Below are 22439 nucleotides of genomic sequence, written 5' to 3' on the forward strand. Positions count from 1 at the left end.
GTTACAATAGTTACCTTTTCCAGAAACATCGTTCCCTTGGCGCTTCCGCCTGTAATACTTGCTCTCCCTTGCCTTTCAGCCAGATTGTGTGAAACCACCACACATCTGGTCAGCAGGCTGCCCACCATCAAAACCTTTGTTTGTTTTAGAGTCAAATCATAAGAAAATTTACTTTGATTTTCCTGTTTAAATGGTCAAGCTAGAAGCAGTGTACACTAAATTATTTCTGGCCTTACGTCTTAACCTCATTGAATAGCTGTTGCTATCAATAGATAAGAACATTGTTTTATGTTTTCTTATCTGGAAAAAAAAACCTTTTTTTTTTTTTTAAAGATTTATTTGACACAAAGAGAAAGCACAAGTAGGCAGAGGGGCAGGCAGAGAGAGAGGGAGAAGCAGGCTCTCCACTGAGCAGGGAGCCCGACGTGGGGCTCGATCCCAGGACCCGGGGATCATGACCTGAGCTGAAGGCAGACGCTTAACCGACTGAGCCACCCAGGTGCCCCTGGAAAAAAAAATTAAGAGAAATATATGTACTATTAATTGAATGCTTGTCATGTGCTATGTATTGTCATATGCCTTTCCTATATAAATTCCTTCATCCTCATAGAAATTCAGCAAGGCAGGTCTTACTGTCATTTTATAGACAGAAAAAGTGGCATCACAAAAGATGAGTAGCCCCAAGCCACATAGCCAGTGTGGAGCCAGGCTGGGCTTGGCACCCGAGTCCATCTGACTTAAAAGCTGGTGTTCCCCCCCCCTTTTTTTTTTTTAAAGATTTATTTATTTATTTGACAGAGACAGACAGCAAGAGAGGGAACACAAGCAGGGGGAGTGGGAGAGGGAGAAGCAGGCTTCCCACGGAGCAGAGAGCCTGATGTGGGGCTTGATCCCAGGACTCTGGCATCATGACCCGAGCCGAAGGCAGACACTTAACGACTGAGCCACCCAGGTGCCCCAAAAGCTGGTGTTCCTTACTCTACCCGTTATGGCCCTGCTATTTCGAAACTATGGCTCTCATCTGTTATTTCTTCATTAGTTTCTCATTTTTTAAAGATTTTATTTATTGGGGTGCCTGGGTGGCTCAGTCGTTAAGCGTCTGCCTTCGGCTCAGGTCATGATCCCAGGGTCCTGGGATCGAGCCCCGCATCGGGCTCCCTGCTCGGCGGGAAGCCTGCTTCTCCCTCTCCCACTCCCCCGCTTGTGTTCCCTCTCTCGCTGTGTCTCTCTCTGTCAAATAAATAAATAAAATCTTTAAAGAAAAAAACCACTTAAAAAAAAAGATTTTATTTATTAGCAAGTGAGCACGAGCAGGGGGGAGGGGCAGAGGGAGAGGGAGAAGCAGACTCCCGGCTGAGCGGGGAAGCCAATGTGGGTGGGGCTCGATCCCAGACTCTTGAGATCATGACCTAAGCTGAGGGGAGACGCTTAACCAACTGAGCCACCCAGGCGCCCCTAATTTCTCATTCTGTCTTGTAGCCCATCTCCCTAGCGCGTCTAGAAGGCAGGAGTTACTTTGTGATGCCAAGTGGCAGACAGCTTGGTTTGGTGTTAAGAAACAATAGCAGCAATTCATGACACTCGGGTGACAACGCAGCCCCAGGCGGCTCCCCCTCTCGGGCCTCCAGGGGACCGAGGTCTGTACCCTAGACAGACTGGGAGTGGTGGTGGCAGCCACTAGGGGTAGAGAGAGTTGCAGGGATCAATCCAGATGTTGAGAGGGAGCCTGGCTGCCACCTCTTCTGTTTGGAGGGGTGGAGGTGGGGGGAACTTGGTCGCTTGTAAATTTGCCAGCCCAAAGCTTCTACTGTGGGACAGTAGTTCCCCAAACATGGGCAGGCGAGGGCTCGAGGTGCAGCCGTGATAACATCCCGAGTAATTCACGGGCAGGAACTAAATCACATTGAGACATGCGGTAAGGTACTTCTTTCCTTTTTCAGTTTTCCTTCCATGTTTCTAAAGCTGTCAGGGCGGACTCTTTAGTAGCCGACCGTCCTGTTGTCTCGGCAGTATAAACAGCAGAAGCCTCAAGAGCCACAGGCTGGGAGCCGCTGACTCTGGCCTGAATTTAGTAACACTGTTTTCCATTGTGCTGGTTGTGATGTTTACCTTGTGTTTATGGCAGTGATACTGGTTTTCCATTCGTGATAGTAGTACAAAGTTACCCTTTAAAATTTACGTAAATAAAATCTAGGGCAGGAGTTCTCCACCCCAGGCGCTGCTGGTATTTGGGGTTGGACCGTTCTTTGTTGGGGGGCTGTCCTGCACACTGTAGGCTGTTTAGCAGCATCCCTGCCCCCCGCCCCCCCGATGCCGGCAGTAGCTCCTTTCCCCCCAGGTGTGACAACCAAAAACGTCTCCAGACATTGCCAGGTACTTCTGGGCGGGGGGACCAGAAGTGACCCTAGCTGAGAACCCCCCGTTTTAGGTCAGCGAGTTTAGCCAGTACCATGAAGGTAGAGGCAGTTGGACAGTCTAGGAAATGCTGTGTGCGTATGAACATCGCTTAGCCTGATTGATGTCGGTTGTGAGGGCCACTTACTGATGCTCACGTGAGTGTCCTTCGGCGCTGGTAGCCGATGAAGAGCGAGGTGGAAGGAGAGGTCGTGAAAGGGATGCTGTGAAGCAGTGCTGTCCAGTACAGCTTTCTGTCACGCTGGAAGGTTCTGGGTCTGCACAGTCTAGTCCATAGCTTCAGGCCACAGCTGGCTGTGGAGCACTCAGAATGTGGCTAGTGGGAACAGGGGCTGGAATTCTTCTGTTTTAATTAATCTAAACGTGAACAGCCCCATGTCATAGAAGCTACCGGGTCGGATGGCACCGCTCTAACGAAGCTAGAGCAGAGAGGTCAGGACGGTAGAATGCAGGCTGGAAGCTGTTAACCGCACACTTGAAAAGCTTAGACTCGGAGACACACAAAACCGACAGGATTGTGTCTTTAAGGACAGTGCAGCGTGTGGCAGACAGGAAGATCAGACAGGAGGTTTGGGGCAGTGGTTAACACAAACCCAACTAAAATTGGCTTGAGCAAAAGTAAGAACCAATTAATTGATTCCTGAGACGGAAAAGCCCAGGGAATGGACAGATGGGCAGACCTGTGCGCTCTTCCAAAGGTGTCAGGAGCCTTTGCATTCCTCCTGGTGACTCCCATTTTCAGGCCAGCTCTTCCCTAAACAAGAACAAAGGGGGGCCACCTGCAACCCCTCGCTTGTTGTCTGCCACCTTAGCCACCTCAGGGTGAAGGGCACTTCTTTCTTAGTATTTCCAGTGATAATCGCAGCCAGGGGTCTTGCTGGCCTTTGTTGAACCCATCACCATGTCGAGGGTTCTGCTTGGCTCTGCCTGGGTCCTTGTGCTCTCTGCACCTGGGGCTCGGAGATGGGGTTGGCCCAGCTAGCCCAGCTGGAGAGATGGAGGGAAGTGACTTGGTAAATTAGGATAAAGGATAATTATAGGATAGAGGAGGACTCTGGGGTAGTCTGAGCTGAGGGAGCGGACCCAAGGAAGGATGCACTTGGAAGGGGGCCTTTCCCCAAGGCTGGGGTACAGATGTACTTGGAGATGGTGTAATTGAGTTCAGGCTGCTGGCAGGCAGGGCGAGAGCTGGTCTGCAGGCATGGGGCAAGCAGAAAGTGATCTCGGGGTGCAGGTGGGCTGGCGGGCCCAGCTGGTGGTTGACACATTGGGCGTGCAATGGGATTGGGACACCGGGGGCTACAGTGACAGGAGAACTTCAGGAGACAAGCCTGGGGGTGAGGGGATCAGGGTGCTGGTGCAGAGGAGGCAGGATGTCCATACTGCGAGGGCCCCGGGAAAGTCTCCACAGTGGGGCTCCGAGGTCTCCAAGGGACTGCAGATCCTGGGCGGGTGGCTGGGCAGAGCACCATTGGGTGGCCTCACACCCATGCACTGATCCACTGGGTGCCTCTGCCTGCAAAGCCCAGGAGAGACTCCTCCAGTGGTGCCCCCCAGTGTCCTCTGCTGAGAGAGCTAGCAGTGTGCTGGCTGTGAGGGAGAGCAGGAGGGGACTCTGTCCTTTGTCCCAGAACAGGTAGTGGAGCTGAGAGGCGGGAGGTTCGCAACTGGCCCGAAGATGAGCCTGCGGGAGAACTTCTGTCCCAGCAGCGTGGCAGCCATTGCTGTTGGGGCTCCTAAAGATCCTTCCAACTTTCTGAGATGATGAGAGCCTAGGGGAAAAAAAAGCTGTAAGATAATTGTGCTGATGAGGCTGTTCATGGCAGTGCAAGGTGCTCTCAGGCGCTCAGCTCAGGATCTGGATCCCACAGGCCTGGGCTTAAGGCCAGCTTCCCCCACTCAGCGTGGAACAAAAGTAGTATAGGTGTTGGAGAAATCACTGAGTCCTCTCGGGCTCAGTTTCTCCACTGTGAAAATGGGGGCGATGCTTGTATATGCCACGTAGGATTATTGTGAACATTAAATGAAATGTGCATTTCTCCTTTTTTAAAATTATTTCTTAAAAAGATTTTATTTATTTACTTGTTTTAGAGAGAGAGAGAGCATGCGTGAGTGGGGGGAGGGGCAGAGGGAGAGGGAGAGAGAGCATCTCAAGCGGACTCTGTGCCGAGTGTGGAGCCCAATGCAGGGCTTGATCCTACAACTCTTGAGATCGTGACCTGAGCCGAAATCAAGAGTCAGATGCTCAACGGACTGAGCCACCCAGGCGCCCCTAGTGCATTTTTTTTTTAATGTTTGTTTAAAGACAGTACATTTCTACATCTGTAATATTTTGAAAATCTGTACCCAGTGCCGCCACTGTAGTCTGGACCGCTGTCTCTGCCTGCCTGGATGATGACAGTAGCTTCCTGGATGATCCCCCTGTTCCTACTTTTCTTGGTTAATATACAGCTTTACTAAGATACAGTTCAAATACCCTGCAATTCGCCTATCTGAAGTGTATAATTAGCAGTTTGTTTTTTTTAAGATTTTATTTATTTGAGAGAGGGAGAGAGCACAAGAGGGGCTAGAGTCAGAGGGAGAAGCAGACTCCCCGCCGAGCAGGGAGCCCAATGTGGGACTCGATCCCGGGACTCCGGGATCATGGCCTGAGCCGAAGGCAGTCGCTTAACCAGCTGAGCCACCCAGGCGCCCTATAATTAGCAGTTTTAAAGTATATTCGTAGAGTTGTGTAACCATCACCACAGTCAATATTCGAGCATGCCCATCACCCCAAAAAGGAACCTCACACCTCTTGATCTGTTTTTACTGTTAACCTACTGCAGTGTCTTTGTGTAACATCCAGACAGAACTTCTATTTTTATTTTTTTAAAGATTTTATTTATTTGAGAGAGAGAGAATGAGAGAGAAAGAGAGAGAGCGAGCATGAGGGGGGGAGGGTCAGAGGGAGAAGCAGGCTCCCCACTGAGCAGGGACTCCAGGATCATGACCTGAGCTGAAGGCAGTCGCCCAACCGACTGGGCCACCCAGGCACCCCAGACAGAACTTTTAAAAAAATGTCAATCAGATCATGCTGCCTCCTGCTTGTAACCCTTCCATGATCCCCACGGTGCCTGGAGTAATATCCAGACTCCCTGCCCCAGAGACAAGGCCCAGTGTCATCTGGCCTCTCTTCTTCCTCCTCCTCCCTCCTTCCTTCCTCCCTTCTTTCCCCTGTGGTTGGTACACAACAGTCTTTCTAGGCAAGTGTGTAACCAGGCTGGTTCCCACCTCTGGATCTTGGCCCTTGGGGTTCCCTTCCAGTCTGCCCAGATTATACTTCTTTGCATGGTCGCATGGCTGTTGCTACCTGTCCCTCAGCTCAGCTGTCACACCAGCCTCCCTGACCACCTGGTCTTCCCAAGCCACACCCCTCCCCCACGCCCTCTCTTGCCCAGGCCTTATTTTATTTTGGGTGGTTGTTTATGGTCTGTCTCCCTCCACTAAAGTAGAAGTTCCAGAGGGGGGGGACCTGTCTGTTTTGTTCACTCCTGAATGCCCAAGTGCCAGGGGAGGGCCTAGCACACCGAGCGCACAAGACGTAGAAGGTGACAAAAAAGAGGCAGTGATTACTTGTCTTATATTATTATTGTTGTTAGTGTTCAATAAATACTGTTGACCCGAAAGTCGGATTGATCATGCATTGGAAATGTGCAAGTTATATATAACCAGTACATGCAGAAAGTGAGTAAATGCAGGGACCGTCAGATTGGCTAAATGAGATGGCCTTGGGGCCAATCATACTGGGCTCGAGTGACACAAAGTTTTTATTTTATCCTGTCCTGAACACTTACCCTGTTTTGCAGTGGGACTGTGAGGAAGGAGAAGGCAAGGATCCTGTTCCAACATTCGGTCCCCATAGGACCTGGACTAGTCTAACTTCCTACCAGCTGGATATTTAATAAATGCTTACTCTTATGAATTGAGCTGGGAAAGAACCACATTGAGTCCCTGGATAATATGAAACATTGTAACTAAAGAATACATAGCAGAAGGTCTCCCTACTCCCTAGTCCCTACTCCCTCCTTCCCAAAGGGAACCGGTGCTGCATTTGAAGCATGTCTGCCCGTGGATCCTCTTGTGTTCATGCAAAGAGGAGCATCCTGGACACACCTTTTAGCCTCTTGCTTTTCGATTTAGCATATCTTGCAAAATGGGGCCATTTAGTGCATCCAGCTCTCGCTCTCCTTGAAGGACTACTGTGGCTGTTCGTGTTGATTTCACCAGCCCCCTCTGTTTCCAGTCTTTTGTAGCCACAGTGCATATGCTGCAGTGACTTTCCACCTACTTTGTGCTCGTGTACAGATCTGCAGGTTAAGTAATGAATGGCTTAACCTGATAGCTTGCGGTGCAGAGCCTGCTAAAACAACACAGACAAAACGCATATAAACAGTCGACCTGATGCTTGGTTTTCTGAAATCCATTCTTCAGCTTTCATTAGTATGGGAGCCATCATTACAGGATTATTACAGGATGGGGAAGAGGGGTCAGTCATGACCAGCGAGATGGCTTCCACAAATGAGAGAGGTGTGCTCCCTGTCCGATGATCCCCCCCACCACATTCATTTAGCACTTAGCGCATGTCCCCCGGTGGCCCGCATGGGTGCTTCCCATCCATGGGCAGTAATCATGTTGGACTCCTCGAGGCTTCTGTCCCTGGCCTTTGGACAACTTAGAACAGGGCCAACACAGATGAGTTACGAGAAGCGAAACCTGTCCTTGTCACATACACTCCCCCCCGAGCACCAGTTTACTGGAATGAAGATGCTATTTTTAAGAAAGAGCATTGTGTTTCATCCTGGAAATTTTGAGCATCTGGGCAGGCAGCTTGCTGATGCCTAGGGACCATGTTTGCTCAGCTCTGTACCCCAGCACCCCACCAGGACCTGCCTGGCCCATAGGAGGAGGGGGAGAAGGGTGGGCCGCGGTGTACCAGTATTTACATAAGTCATAATCTCCCTGTCTGCTTGGTTTCGCTTCACTTGGCAGCGTCACGAGGGGCTGGCCGGACGGGGGTTTCTCCCTCCCGGCCTGTGTACGTGGGGGCAGAGGCCAACAATTCGGCATGGGGTGTTTCCATCACAGTGCTTATGAGGGCTTGTGATTCTTGAAATGCCTTGTATATGGGCTCTCCAGAAGGATGAGCTGCCTTTTTGGGGTGTTTTCAGAGTGTCTTTGTTCTGCTGGAGCTGCCCACATTGCCCTGCCTGGTGCGGGCCACCCAGGAGCAGGTGCACTCATGAGCTGACCTCGCAGGACAGCCCGGACAGCTGTTGGGGGGGGGGCGGTCAGTTGGCCCGCAGCTGGTACTCTGGCCCCGCTCCAGGTGACACCAGGCCCTGAGCCATTGTCTTCCTGGCTGGCTCCTCTGGGGTGCTGCTGAAAGGAGATCTGGGTGTCGAGAGGATATTCTTTCCCTTCTCCTTTACCTGGTTATCTTGGTGGAACCAGCAACCTCGACAGCATGGGGTGCTGGAAAGATACTAGGTTTTCAAATGAGATGGAGGCGGTTCAAGGCCAGACTCCCCTGTTTCTCACATCCTGGCAAACTTGGGTGCTTTATTTTTTATTTTATTTTTATTTTTTAAAGCAAACATTTTCATTTGGGTAATTAGAATTGGAATTTGGGAGACACAGATTGAAGCGGAAATCTGAGTTAGGTCCTCCTTGGGTGCTTCATTTAACTGTTGCGAGCTTTCCTCTCAGCAAAATGTGAAAGTAATAGTGCTAATGTATTGCTGTATCTTTACTTTTCTAACTTAAATCTCATTTTAAAAATGAATCTTACATTTTGAAATAAGTAATTTGGGCTTGGGCACAAACCATCTTTTATCTAGATCCCAGCTTCTTAGAAGCCTTGGCTCCGTTTTCCCTTCTCATGACGGATGAAGCCCCATTCGTGGCTCTTGTCCCGACCCAGGGCAGATGCTTGAGAGAAAAACATTCAGAGAAGAGCGGGCAGGTGTGGACGTGGCCTTGACAGTGTGATTTTGTCTTTCCCACAGGTGCTGTGAGTGGGTGCGATGCTGCGGCGGAGGGGAGCCCAGGCCCCGCACTGTATGGTTGGGGCATCCCGAGAAGAGGGACCAGAGGTACCCTCGGAATGTCATCAACAACCAGAAGTACAACTTCTTCACCTTTCTTCCTGGGGTACGTACAGCCAGGGACCGCTTTTTAGGAGACCCAGGTCCCCGTGGCAGAATAGCCTGTGTGTTTTCTAGGCTGCCTTAGCCACTGGCTGTTCATCTCCCAAAAACCCCACACCAAAAAACCCCAAAACCCATCAGTCCCTAAATTCCTCCCCCTGTTGTCATGAAATGCATATTCACTCTAGGAAAGTCAGGATACACAAATATAGAGAAAAATTTTAAGAGGTGAGTTTCATTCCTACCATCCAGAGAGAATTTCTGTGGATATTTTTGCTAATGGATGTTTCTGTTTGGCTTGGTATTTTATGCTGTGGAGTCACAGTGTTTCCACATTAACTTAGACCAATCCCTGGATGTGTACTCTACAAACCTCCCCCCCCCCCCTTTAAATTGCATACCTATTTTTATCCACCAGAGCCTCCCACACACACCAGCTGACTTTAGAAGCAGGAACAGCAACCAGTTCCAGTGCTGGAAGGAAAAAAAAAATAATGACTCTTTGATTTATTGAGAGTACAGAAACACAAATGTGTAATGCTGCTGCTTAAGGTCAATTTGAATGTTGTTTTAGGGCGACTCCGACTACATTCATTGCTGCCTTCAACTCGCACCCCCCCCCCCCAATCTCAGTATCTTAAATCAGGAAAATGTTTATTTCTCATTGATGGAAATTCTGGTGTACACGGGGCCACTCTCTTCCATGTTGTAGCTACGCTCTCTGGAATACAAGGCCACCCGTATCGCCGTGGCTGAGCAAGAGTGAGGGGGCCGAAAAAGGGCTGTTAATTGCCTTCGCCCCGGAGAGACATGTCATTTCTGCTCAGCGCCCCAGACAAGTCCTGCGGCACCAGTCCCACGCCCAGGGCACATGGGCTCAGCCGAGGCTCTGCTGGAACCCACCTCCACCCAGGATGGGGTTCTGCTGTATTTATTTTATGGTGTTGAGATCGTATCATGGAGATGATGATTTACCTTGTTTTCCTGATCAATCTTACAGTAGAGGCATTTTCCACTAAAACCTCCTTTTCACGTTTTGAGGGGCCTACCTGTACTTAAGATGGTTTTTAAGAAATAACTCAGATAAAGTTGAATGCCCCTGGCATGCCTTCCCCCCCCGCCCACCACCCCCAGGGGTACCCACTCTCTTGAAATTTATCATTTCCCTGTGTATCATTATTTATATTTTTACTTTTACAAGTATCTTTAATACCCATGTGTATTTTCCTAGACAATATATAGAAGTGTTTAAAGTTCCCATGGAAGGTACCGTGGGAGTTGTGTTCTTGGGTAGGAATGCTTTCAGCGGAGGTTTCCCTCCTGCTAAACCTCCCCCGACCTCATCAGACAAGCCTTGACTGTCTTCCCTCTCTTCTCTCTCCTTATTCCAGGTGCTGTTTAACCAGTTCAAATACTTTTTCAACCTCTATTTCTTACTTCTTGCCTGCTCTCAGTTTGTTCCTGAGATGAGACTTGGTGCCCTCTACACCTACTGGGTCCCCCTGGTGAGTAAATCGGCCTGGTTTGTTCAGTGACCTCGGGGCTTTGGGAACAGACACTTCTTTGTCTCTGTCACCCGGGCATCTGGAACTGGGATACGGCCTTTGAAGAGAGAGACCCTCCATCCCCCCGATATTCTCATGTTGAAGCTCCCTTTCATACGCCACCAGGAGCAAACTCTGGTGAAGCCTGTGCTCTTGATTCATTGTGTCTGTCAGTTGTTCGGTCATTCATTTCTTCAGCTACTATGTGTTGCATACTTATTGTGCATTTCACCCCCTTCTAGACTCTGGGGACACAGTGGCAAGCAAGAAAGACGAGCTTCTGTCTTTGTGGGTTGTACTATTTGAATTGTTTTCTGAGATCGCCTTTTCTGTTTATGTAGAGTCTGTCGGCATGAGAGTTTGAAAGTTACCAGGTTCTGTGCTTTGTGTACGAAGTCAGACAGAACTGGCCAGAATGCTCCTCCATTCCCTCCCTCACCTCCTTTTGGCAAGTGGTTATTGAGGACCTGCGGTGTGTCAGGCACTGTGCTGGGTGCTGGGGACACAGCATTGAATGAAACAGATAAAAACTCCTGCCCTTGTGGAGTTGGTGTTCGGAAGGGATAGACAGTAAACAGATGAATGAAATCATTTTGAATTGTGAAAAGTGCCACAGAGGTTATAGAATACGGTCACAGGCTAGATGGGCAATCCCAGGCGCATTTAATATTTGTTGAATGGATGAAGGTGGGGAAGGGAGGGGTGGAGGGGCAGCCTTAGCCGGTGTGGCCATGGAAAGCCTCTTGAGGAGGAGATGGGCAGAAGAGTAGGAGGGCAGTATTCCAACTACAGGAACAGCCGTGCAAAGGCCCTGCAGTAGGCATGTGCTTGGAGCATTTGAAGAACAGAAGGAAACCCAGTGTGACTGGGGGGTGGAGAGGGTGAAACTGACATCTCTTCTCCATATAGAGGCTGCTTATTTCTCACTAAGTTAGGTGGGACTTGGGGGGACACTTGAATTCTCTGTTCACAAATATTGTTGAAGTTTTAATTGGGAGAAGACTGTTAAAGTAGAAAAGATTTAAGCCTTCCTTAAAGAAGTAAGAACAGGATTTTTTTACTTGTCATATTAGCAGGCAAGTCAGGCCAGCAGCTCCAGCCCTGAGAAAAGAGAAAGGAGAGGGGATTCGTTTTTCCCACACGAACAGCAAGGGTGCTTTGGGGATGTGCAAGCTGTTCTGTCCTGCTGTCATTTGTAGGTGAGGTAGGACTCTGGGGGCGGGAGCAAACTTTTGTTTGCATCCTTCCCTCGCATAACAAACATTCCAGTCTGCGTTCTTACACCCGGAATGGAATGCTGCGGACTCAGAGGCTGGGCTGCCACAATCGAGCCTTGGGAGAGCTGGGGAGCTCCTGTCCCATCCAAGATGGAAGGCGCTGCTCCATTTCCGCAGGTCCAGACATGGACCTGGAGTTGCCAGTCCCCAGAGTTAGAAACTTTAGAGTTTTATATGAAATACCCCAATTTTATTTGAGTTTTTTCGTTCCACTGTTTACTACATACCTATATAGAGTCAAACCCTAAGTTGCTTATTTTTAAAAAGTTAGTCTCTGGGGCACCTGGGTGGCTCAGATGGTTAAGCGTCTGCCTTCAGCTCAGGTCATGATCCCAGGGTCCTGGGATCGAGCCCCACATCGCGCTCCTGGCTCAGCGGGGAGCCTGCTTCTTCCTCTCCCTCTGCCTCTCTCCCTGCTCATGCTCTCTCTCTCTCTCTATCTCTGTGTCTCAAATGAATAAATAAAAATCTTTAAAAAATAAAAATAAAAAAAATAGTCTCTAATGTATATAAAAATATAATTTATCACATTGCCTTCCGTTGGTTCCCTTTTTGAAGTGTAGTTATTTGAAAGGTAATACATTCACATGATGCATGAAACATAAAAACGTTCCCAGTGAAAATCTCCCTCCTGTCCAGTCCAGCTGGGCTGGAGCAAGTGGTGGGGACTGGGATGGCCTAGAAGACCCCCCACCCCCCTTCTAAATTAGAGGGCCCGGCCCCAGCTCCTGCCTCTGTCACCTTGCTGAAGTGATGCCTAGAGGTTCCCGAGAAGCCTGACCTTCAGTGTGTGCGGTACTGTGACCCCAGCCACCTCTACCATCTCCCTGTCTGCCCGCTGACTCACCTGTTCCCCCCCACCCCAAACTGTGAACTGTGGCTGCAGGTAGAAACCAGGCAGGTGAATAGCAGCCTCTGGGGGCCCTGAGCTTCCTGCCTCTGCGTCTGTGTCTCGTTTATAAGCAGCTTTTCCTATGAAGGCTTAGGACTGCAAGGGGATGTGAGTGTTGGTTTGTCTCTTCCCGGGGGCTGCAGAGGAGGAGGTTTGGGGTCAAAGACAAAGTAGATGGCATCTATTTCTAGGTGTGACTATAGCTGATTTCCCCTAGATTTTTTTTTTAATATTTCAGAAAGTTTTTTTTTTTTTTAAGATTTTATTTATTAGAGAGAGAGAGAGTGCACACAAGTGGGGGGGATGGGTCAAGGGAGAAGCAGACTCCCCACTGAGCAGGAGCCCGATACGGGGCTCCAGGATCATGACTTGAGCTGAGGGCAGACGCCTAACTGACTGAACTACCCAGGTGTCGTCCTCCCCTAGATTTTTCTGTGCAGAGTCTGTTTCCAGTTCTGGACTAGAAGACATATTTGCAATGTCTCTGACTACCCCGAAAGGCCTCTCCTTCCAAACCCAGCTGTAAATAAGCGCCGTGGTTCTGAATGAGGGCTGAGAGCCACACGGCTGAGGTGTGGTTCCTGGCTACACTTTGAGAAATTAGATAATTTGAATCTCGGTTTTCTCATCTGTAAAACAGGGATGATCATGTCTCCTTCCCTGGCTTGTTGGAAGAATTAAATGAAGTACTACAAATAAGATGCCTCTTGAGAGGACATACTCTCATTTGAATTTTAAAATTCTGGCACTAGTAACATTGTTCATTGGATGAAGATTTTGCTTTTTTTTTTTTTTTAAGATTTTACTTATTTATTTGACAGAGAGAGACAGCGAGAGAGGGAACACAAGCAGGGGGAGCGGGAGAGGGAGAAGCAGGCTTCCCGCGGAGCAGGAATCCTGACTTGAGCTTTAACGACTGAGCCACCCAGGCGCCCCAAGGTTTAGCTTTTGATAACTTTTTTTTTTTTTTTTGGTACTAATGTATTAGAGGGAGAAATTCCTCAATAGATAGCTGAAATAATCCATAAAGTTGTATGAAGACCAAATAATCTAGATTTTTTTGTTGCTATTGAGATCTACTCTGTGTACCTTAAGATACAGAGATACTACATTCACAAAGTGGTGAGCGTTGACTTCTGTCAGCACCCATGGAAACAGCGCCTCAGTCGAATACAGAACATTTTCATCACCCTAGTTCCCTAATGCCCCTTTCCAGTCACCCCATCCCGAACCAGAGGCAACTGCTTTTCTGATTTCTAGCTCATAGATTTGTTTTGCTTTGTTGTACTCTATTTTGACGTACAACTTTACAAAAGGAGGCTTAGCACCTTCAGAATGGCTTGTCTGGGCGCTAATCAGAGGCTGTCACTGCCTCTGATTCTTTTACAAGCTCAGACAACCCCAGGCCTCCCTATTAAAGCCTCTCTCTAAATATCTGTGGCTATGAAGGACCTCTGAAGTTGCATAGTTGGAATTTATTTCTGGACTACATTTGCATCTCTTTGTGAAAGCATTTTCTAGCCCCAGGGATGGCATGTCCTCTGGGATTAATGGGAACTGTGTGTTTGGGCGTGGGGTGGGGGGAGCAGATAGGATAATTTAGGAGGCCGTATTTATCTGCAGCAGGGAGGTTAGCGGCTCCTGTCTTTGTAGGAGCGCACACTTTCCACTCTCATCAATGGGATTTAGCTGGGCCCACGCAGAGGGAAATAGAAACTGGGACATTTGAAAAAACAAACAGCAAACACCTGGATTCTGGCCCAAAACAAGGAAACTGGCAGCTTGGGGGGGCGGGGCGGGGGGGTTGTGCACCCTGGGTCTGCGCTCTTCCCAGAACAGGTTTCCTCTCCCCTCCTGGTCTGGTTATGCTTTTATTCTGAAATGTACCAGTTTTGCTCTGGCTGCGGCCAGTACTTTACAATCTGATTGGAAACAGGAGTAATCCTTTGATTGTAAAGATGAATGAGCCCTTGGAGGAGTTTCACAAAGCCGCACATCTCTGGCTAGATTTACATAAGAGATTTAAAGTCCTTTGAATTGAAGTTAATATATTTCACGGAGTAAACAGTATGAAAATGAAATGCTCAAAGAATCACCGCTGCTACCCTTCAGGGTGATGGTGCTTTCTGTGTTTTTTTTTTTTTTAAATGACTTTAAAAGGAGATGACAAGGCTATCTTGTAAGAAAAATGAATGAATGTTCTTGCCTTTATTGACACGAGAGGAGAAATCTAGATGGAAATAGATTCTTGTTACGGCTGACTCACACACCAGTTCCCACCAAATTTTATGAGTTGGGGTAGGCCTTTCCTGGGGTTGGCCCAGGAAAGGTCGGGCAGTTTCCAATGTTTTTTTTTTTATTTGTTGCTACTTACACAATTAATACTTCAATGTGTTCTCTTTATAAGGATTTAAAACAGTACAGAGAAGACTGAAGTCCCCTTTGGCCCCTTCCTCCCTCTTAGTCCTTTCCTTGCAAAGGAATCTAGCCAATAGTTAAGGAAATTGGGAACTCTTCACGGAAGATGGTGGCTGTCCCTTGTCGTTTGTATGCATGGTGTTACATTGTATGTTGTGAAAAGTGAATTTCCCTCCTTGGCAGGTCAGTGCATGGGATGGATCTCATTCTTTTTAACCTTCTCCTGGGCCTCCATCTTACTGGCTAGTAGGTCTTCCAAGTTTGTCTGGAGGCACAACGTGGCTGTTAGGAGCAAGGACTCTGGAGCCAGATTTCCTGCCTGTCACTTAGAGCTTCATATCCTTGGGCAAGATGACTCAACCTTTCTGTGCTTCTGAGGCTCCGTCTTAGCACTCGTGAGCGTAGGGTTGCTGTGGGGGTGTAGTGTAGTTGGAAGGGTGCCCAGCACATGACGAGTGAGGTGCGAATAGCAGACACCATCCCTCTGTCACTGCCTGTGGACAGACCACCTTTTCCTCTTAGAAACCCTGCAGTGGTGGTGGATAGGGCTGCCCGTGTATCTGTGTGTCAGCGAGTGTTTCCCCAGGGCATGTGTGTAGGAAGGAGTCGGGAGAAGTGGGCTTGCTGGGGTGCGTGCATTTGGGGTAATTAGCAGGCCCTGCCCTGCTGCCCTTCGGTGTGGCCTCTGGCCTTTTCTGTCCCCAGCACCAGAAGAGGAAGGTCACTTTCCGCAGGGCTCATCCTCTCTCCGCTCTCTCCGCAGGGCTTCGTGCTGGCCGTCACTGTCATCCGAGAGGCTGTGGAGGAGATCCGATGCTATGTGCGGGACAGGGAAGTCAACTGCCAGGTCTACAGCCGGCTCACGGCGAGAGGTCAGCCTCCTGGCTCCGGCCTGGGGCCACAGGGTTGCAACTCCATCATGGGCCGCTGACAGTCAGGGAGCAGAGTTCAAGGCCCAGGGCCGGCGGGTGTGCAGACACTGCGTGGTGGCACAGGGAGGCCGGCGTGTGCCTGGGGCTGCCACGGTCTCTCCCAGAGCCGGGCCTGTTGGCCAACTTGTGCGTCATCAGCCTGGAATTAAACTTTGTTCACTGGGCATCCTCTTCTGGCTAACCCTGTCCCTTTGCCTGTCCCTGGGCTGACTGAGGGAAGGAGGGAGCCCCTCTCGTTCAGGCGTTCAGGCGGTGGAGTCTGCAAAGTCTGTCCTACAAGCTCTGAAAGATACTCTTTCAACATTACAAAACACATGCTACAACTTCGCAACATTAGTTTTTAAATAGGCACCAGATTTATATAAACACTGCATCTGTGAAGATTTCCTTGAAAGGCATCTTATAAATCCTGAAAATTAAGGTGGGGAGTGTATATAGTCAGACCCAAAGAGAAGTGACTAGATAGCCTCTTTTTTTTTTAAGATTTTATTTCTTTATTTGACAAAGAGAGACACAGCGAGAGAGGGAACACAAGCAGGGGGAGTGGGAGAGGGAGAAGCAGGCTTCCTGCCGAGCAGGGAGCCCGATGCGGGGCTCGATCCGAGGACCCTGGGATCATGACCTGAGCTGAGGGCAGACCCTTAACCACTGAGCCACCCAGGCGCCCCAAGATGAATGCATTTTTAAATTGGTGGAATTAAAACAAAAACAAAAACGACCCAAACACCCCATTAAAAACCCACAAAGCAACCCAGCCAATGTTGACTTCTATTTCAACTAAAAATTCTACAGGAGATTACCTGTAAGGATGTGTTCAGAAATGAGCGCATGTTACCTAAAGTTCCAGAAGATGACTGATCCCATTCAGGGATTAGTAATGTTTTAGGAGAGGCAGAGATGGAGAAAAGCTGTGCCTTACCTTCAGGATGTTAAGAATTCTGAAAAAGATGAGGTAGATGTCTCGGGGAAGGCGTATCTGAGTCAAGTGTGAACTGCTTTCCAAAGCTTTAGTCTTCCCAAGAAGTCGTCCACACGTGGTTTCAGGGTTTTGCATACAACTTCCCTTCGCGGAACAATGTCAGAGGAATATGTTTTAGGCTCAAAAAAAATTTTTTTTTTAAATAAAATCCCCCGAGGGCATGAATGTATTTCGTTTTAGTGCATTTAAATAGATTTTCATAGTTGGTGGTCTTAACATTTTGCAAGTCTCTGGGAGAAGTGGGGGATGTAGAGTTGGTATAAAAATGCTTTATTATTGCTAAACTACTGTATTTAGGACACTTTGCTACGTAAAGAAAGAAAACCCAGCATAGTCTTTGTAAAGGCAGGTGGCTTGGGCTTTCCACGTGGATAATCAGAAGACCCCTCTGCAGGGTGTTTTTTTGTGGTTCGTGTATATTAAATCCTCCCTTAATAACATATTCTGACTATAACATTTAAAATGCTAGGCAACCAACAAAAGCCCCATTGGAGAGGGTGCGGTGGATCTATTTAGAGGGGTTCCATTCATTCATCTATCCAGGCTCCAAACCTTCTTTGGTTCTTTTCATATTGCAATTGCTTTTCCCGTGAATGATTTTTCTGCCCTCCCCTGCAGACCCCCTTCTCAGCTCCTGCTTTATCTTCACTCAGTTCTTGGAAAGATCCTAAGGAGAATTGGCAGATGGCTCTAGCATTAAAAACTTGTCTTCCTTTGTTGGTCTCCTTTTGTGGCCCGTGGTTTCCATTGTCATGCCAATGCGACAGTAGGGGAAACCCGAGCAGAGTTCTGAATATTAACCCAGCCCCTGCTTGGCCATTTGTTTTGAAAGCCCCCAAAAAAAGCACTGAAGAAACTGTCAGCTCAGAAAGTGGTCGAGGTGAGTTTAGTTATCTGATACACTTGGGGGTGGGTGGGGGGCGGGGAGAAGGGCCGGAGTAGGAAGCCCCAACTGGAAGATTTCAGAGAGAGGGAGAGAAAGAAGCCTTTTTTGACCTTACTGTTTAATTACTTACTAATTTTCTTGAGTGAGGCTTTTCAGCAGGGTCTTCATTTAATAAGTTTAAATGCAAAGTGAAACAAATATGTATGTGTGTATCCACGCAGGACCGGTTCCTTTTGTATCACATGATGTCTTAAAATACATTTTTCAACACTATTTTTAGAGTTCAAAAACCTTTAGAAACCAGAATATCGAGTCCTTGATCACTAGATTACAGGCCATGATATTTACCTGCATTCTGCATCATTTCCTGATTAATAACAGCAGTACTTGTGCTGATAAAATTTAAAAAATTGGGGGGGTAGTAATTTCTAAAAACTAGGAAAAAAATTACAAAAATCATGTGGTGAACCGGCGATACGCTCTTCCATCAAAGGTTAACATTTTGCCATGTTTGCTTTTTAATATTCTCTCTCTCATTAGAGAATTAAGTTGCAGACATTATTCCCTTTACTCCTAAATACTTTGGTGCTTAATTCCAAATAGGGCATTTCTCTCACATAACACAGTACGATTATCAAAATCAGGGAATTCAACATTGGTACATTACTATTAATCTAATCTATAGTCCTTACTCAAAATTTGCCATCTGTTCCTGAAATGTCCTGTGTTTTTTTTTCCCCCTATCCCCCACCCTCCAGTGTCTACAGTATCCTGTTTTTAACAGCATTTTTTCCTGGTACAGAAACCAGTACAGGTTTTCCCAGTGGCATTTAATTGTCCTTGTTCCTCAGTCTCCTCTAGCCTGGCATAGCTCCTTGGTTTTCTTTGATACGACGTTGACATTTTGAAAAGGACCGGCCAGTTTCAGGGAAGTTGCTTTGTAGCCTGTCCCTCAACTTGTGTTTGTCTGATGTGTCAAAATTAGATTCATGACCTGCATTTTTAGCAAGAGTTAATATAGTTTTAGGAATGCTAATGGCATAGATTTCTTGTTGGGATTTGCCAGAGTTTTAGAGGCATTATCGTAATCAAATTGAAAAAAATTGCAAACTTGGAGAAAAAAGTGGATTTTATTTTTATTTTTTAAAAGATTTTATTTATTCATTTGAGACAGAGAGATAGAGAGAGCAAGCATGAGCAGAGGAGAGGCAGAGGGCGAGGGAGAAGCAGGCTCCCTGCTGAGCCAGGAGCCAGACATGGGGCTCGATCCCAGGACCCTGGGATCATGACCTGAGCCTAAGGCAGATGCTTAACCATCTGAGCCACCCAGGCGCCCCAAAAGTGGATTTTAAACAATTAAAAATCCTGAAAGTAAGGCACTTATCACTGTGAGGAAAAATGGATGATAGTTTTTTTGTTTTTTGTTTTTTTTTTTTGGTTAATTGCTACTTCCATTTAGATCATCTTATTTCATTCAAATAATTTATTACCTAAAATAACACACCAGTTAGATTATTTTTTAATGTCATTGTCATACCTCACGTCAGAATGACCTTTTCTTCATTTTCTTGAGAATTTTTTTGAGTACCACACGTCCCAAGTCGTCAATAGGCTTCCATATTACAGAGATGAACACAAGGGGCTGGGGATTCTGGGAATTCATAATTTGGTGAAGTATCCAGACATTTAAATAGATAATTAAAAAATGCAACTAATAATTATACATCAGGGGTGGGAGTGGGGTGGCTTTCATAAAGACTGTCCCTTTCTTGATCACTGCATTCCTGGTTCTGAGCCTGTGCTCTGCGTGAACTCAAGAGTCCTGCTTCCCCCTGCACCCAGCTCCGTGGGCAGGTCCTTAACCCGTCAGTAAATTGGGGCTGGTAATAGTGCCTGCCTTATGAGAGTTGCTGTAAATATAACTCTTGAATGAGAAGAACATAATACTGGCCTGGGATTTGGTGTGTACTCAAGAAAGCCAGTGGTGATGATATTGTAGCAGGGGTCCGTTAAATGTTGGTGGGTGTGAATCAATCAATGGAGGTATGAGCCAGGGGTCATGGGAGGTTATGGGAGCCAGTCAGAGAGGAGCTGATACGTCTTCTCAGAAGAAGTGACCCTCATCTTAAGTCTTATAGGGTGGAAGAGAGCAGGACTGGTTGTGTGTTTGTGGTGCACAGTGCAAGATGAACGTGTGGGGCCCTTGTTCAGAAATTAAGAATTTCAAGATGACAGTAGGTGAGCATGAAACCAAGTCCAGGACCCTTCTGAGCACGGAGCCCCGTGCTCGTACCTAGAGCACACAGGCATGAAGTGGCCCTGGGGAAGAGTCTCCCAAAGGCCCCAGGTGTGATGGCTGGGAGTGTGGGGTACATACCCCAGGTTCTGGCTCCATCTTGTTCTTCCCACCTAGGCCATGTTTCCTGAGTCTCCCTCCTGGGAAAACAGAGGAGAAGACCATGCAGGCCAATGAGGGCCTGACACTGTGGGAAAGTCCGTTCTGTGGTCTAGGAATCTGTGTACAAGGCATGCTAGGGAGTAGGTGGTGTTGGAAGTGTTTGAAAAATTCTGTCAAAATTGGAAAGCCATTAAAAAAAAAAAAAAAAAAGATTACCTACCATAACCCAGTCAGGTGCTGGACAAGGTCTGGTGTGTAATTTCTTAAACAGCTCAATTTCAGGACCCATGAGATCATGACCTGAGCCTAAATCACGAGTCGGGTGCTTAACCGACTGAGCCACTCAGGTGCCCCGAGCATCCTATTCTGAGGTGGAACTTACTGTTAGAGTTGTCGAACACCCTCTAGGGATGATGTTTTCAGATAAAGAAGCATCCCCCCTCCCTCTTGAAATCCACATTTGTAACGTGATCAGACTGGGGGGAGGCTCTTACGCCCTTATGAGTTTTCTAGAGCTGTCTTCTCTAACAGTGTTCAGAGGCCCTGGAGATACCAAAGCCAAAGAAGAGAGGGTCTTGAAGTGGTAGCGGACCCAGCGAAATGTCATTTTGTTCCTGCAGAGATTGGGGTTGGGTGGGGAAGGAATAATTAGTAAATGGATTGTTTCTCTTTCTTTGTGTCTTGCCCAAACCAAAAGTTTAATTCTGGGGGTGGAGGGGTTTGCCTAGATTATCGCAGGTGGTGAGGGCAGTTGGATTTGCATTTTCCCAAGAGGAATTCTGTGGGTCTTCCTACCAGGAATGTTTTCCAGACTAACCTGTGATCAAGGGCTAAATGAGGCACGCAGATAATTAGCTTTGAAAGAAAGTGCAAACAGAGGCACAATTAACACAATTGCTGATGCTTCTTTCCCGCTGGGGACATCTGGGCACCCCATGAGCCGTAAGTCATAAGCCGAAGGTCTATGTGAAATGGAGAGAATCCCTCCTATGTTCAGTTTTTGAGTACTGTGTGGTGTTAAAAACCAGCTGATATGTTTAATCTTCCCCATTTCTTTCCAGATAGTTCTGCATCCTTCCAGGTGCTCTGTTCAACCTTTCCCAGGTACAGAATAATCTCAGGATCTCTCACCTCCACTTAAGAGTGATATCTTTTTTTTTCCACTGTAATTCAAAACCCATTTTGGACCATGATTTAGGATGTGGTTCCTGTGACTGAATTTTGAGGTCAAAGGATATACATGTTTTTCTTTTTGGCAGTTTAATTCCATTGGAGTTTATCAGGAGAAGGTAGGATAATGTAGGGAAGATGTGTTCATTAATGGGGCATTGTTTAGCTCATGGGTAATTAACTACATGGAAATAACCTATTCTTTTTTTTTAATAATTTTTTAAAAGATTTTATTTATTTATTTATTAATGTATTATTTGTTTCAGGGGTACAGGTCTGTGATTCATCAGTCTTACACAATTCACAGCACTCACCATAGCACATACCCTCCCCAGTGTCTATCACCCAGCCACCCCATCCCTCCTACCTGCCTCCACTCCAGCAACCCTCAGTTTGTTTCCTGAGATTAAGAGTCACTTACGGTTGTCTCCCTCTCTGGTTTCGTCTTGTTTCGTTTTTCCCTCGCTTCCCCTATGGTCCTCTGCCTTGTTTCTCAAATTCCACATAGCAGTGAGATCATATGATAATTTTCTTTCTCTGATTGACTTATTTTGCTTAGCATAGTACCCTCTAGTTCCATCCAGAAATTCCCTGTTCTTAAACACAAGTACCATTTTTGTTTTCAAAGTATAAACTCTGTTCAGACACGGTATGTTTTATACTTTAAAATTTTTTTTATTTCATTTTTTTATAAGTTTCAGATATTTATTAATCAGTATAAACTCCAGCACAATACATGATTTTGGCATTTAGAGGGGAAATATTTCCTGGATAAGTGGAAAATAGTGCAGATGGCTTCTGGAAGACTTTCATTCAAAGCACCTTTATAGTGCAACATTTCATTTAGAAGTCTGGACCGTCTTCAGTTTGCTATAATCCACATTCACTGAGTAGAACTTGTATTGATCACTGGGACCCATTTTGTTCTGGGGTTCTGGGTTATTCTTCCCATCCCAACTGACATCTGGATTGAACAGTGCCAGGTGCAAGACATACAGCGTTGCTCCAAAACCTCCCGCTCCAATAAATTCGAAGAGCGGGGATCAAGCTCTTAGGCGTCTTGGCCTGATCCAGGATCTCGTGTGACATGGTTGTGGCCGAGGCCTCCAGTCCAGAAGAAGAAAAGATCAGATCTGCAAGGCACCCAGCACTAAGTTGTCCCTACACTGACGGGACATCCCTGTTTTATACTTTTTTTTAGAGAAGAGAATTACAGTGATGAGTTTGTTTGTTTTTTTTAAGATTTTATTTATTTGACAGAGAGAATGCGAGAGAGGGAACACAAGCCGGGGAATGGGAGAGGGAGAAGCAGGCTTCCCGCGGAGCAGGGAGCCTGATGCAGG

General features: G+C 47.2%; 1 protein-coding gene and 1 pseudogene across 1 annotated transcript in view; one reads left to right on the forward strand and one right to left on the reverse strand.

Annotated features, from left to right (window-relative positions):
* ATP9A (ATPase phospholipid transporting 9A (putative)) overlaps positions 1-22439 on the forward strand; it is a 140446-nt gene that overhangs the window by 22362 nt on the left and 95645 nt on the right. The window contains exons 2-4 of the mRNA XM_032387783.1: positions 8460-8604; positions 9992-10105; positions 15495-15603. Coding sequence (XP_032243674.1) covers positions 8460-8604; positions 9992-10105; positions 15495-15603 — 368 coding nt within the window. The remainder of the gene's footprint in view (positions 1-8459; positions 8605-9991; positions 10106-15494; positions 15604-22439) is intronic.
* On the reverse strand, positions 21671-22341 carry LOC116621782 (annotated as a pseudogene).

The sequence above is a fragment of the Phoca vitulina genome, unplaced genomic scaffold, assembly GCF_004348235.1.
Source record: "Phoca vitulina isolate PV1807 unplaced genomic scaffold, GSC_HSeal_1.0 scaffold50, whole genome shotgun sequence".
Taxonomy (NCBI): domain Eukaryota; kingdom Metazoa; phylum Chordata; class Mammalia; order Carnivora; family Phocidae; genus Phoca; species Phoca vitulina.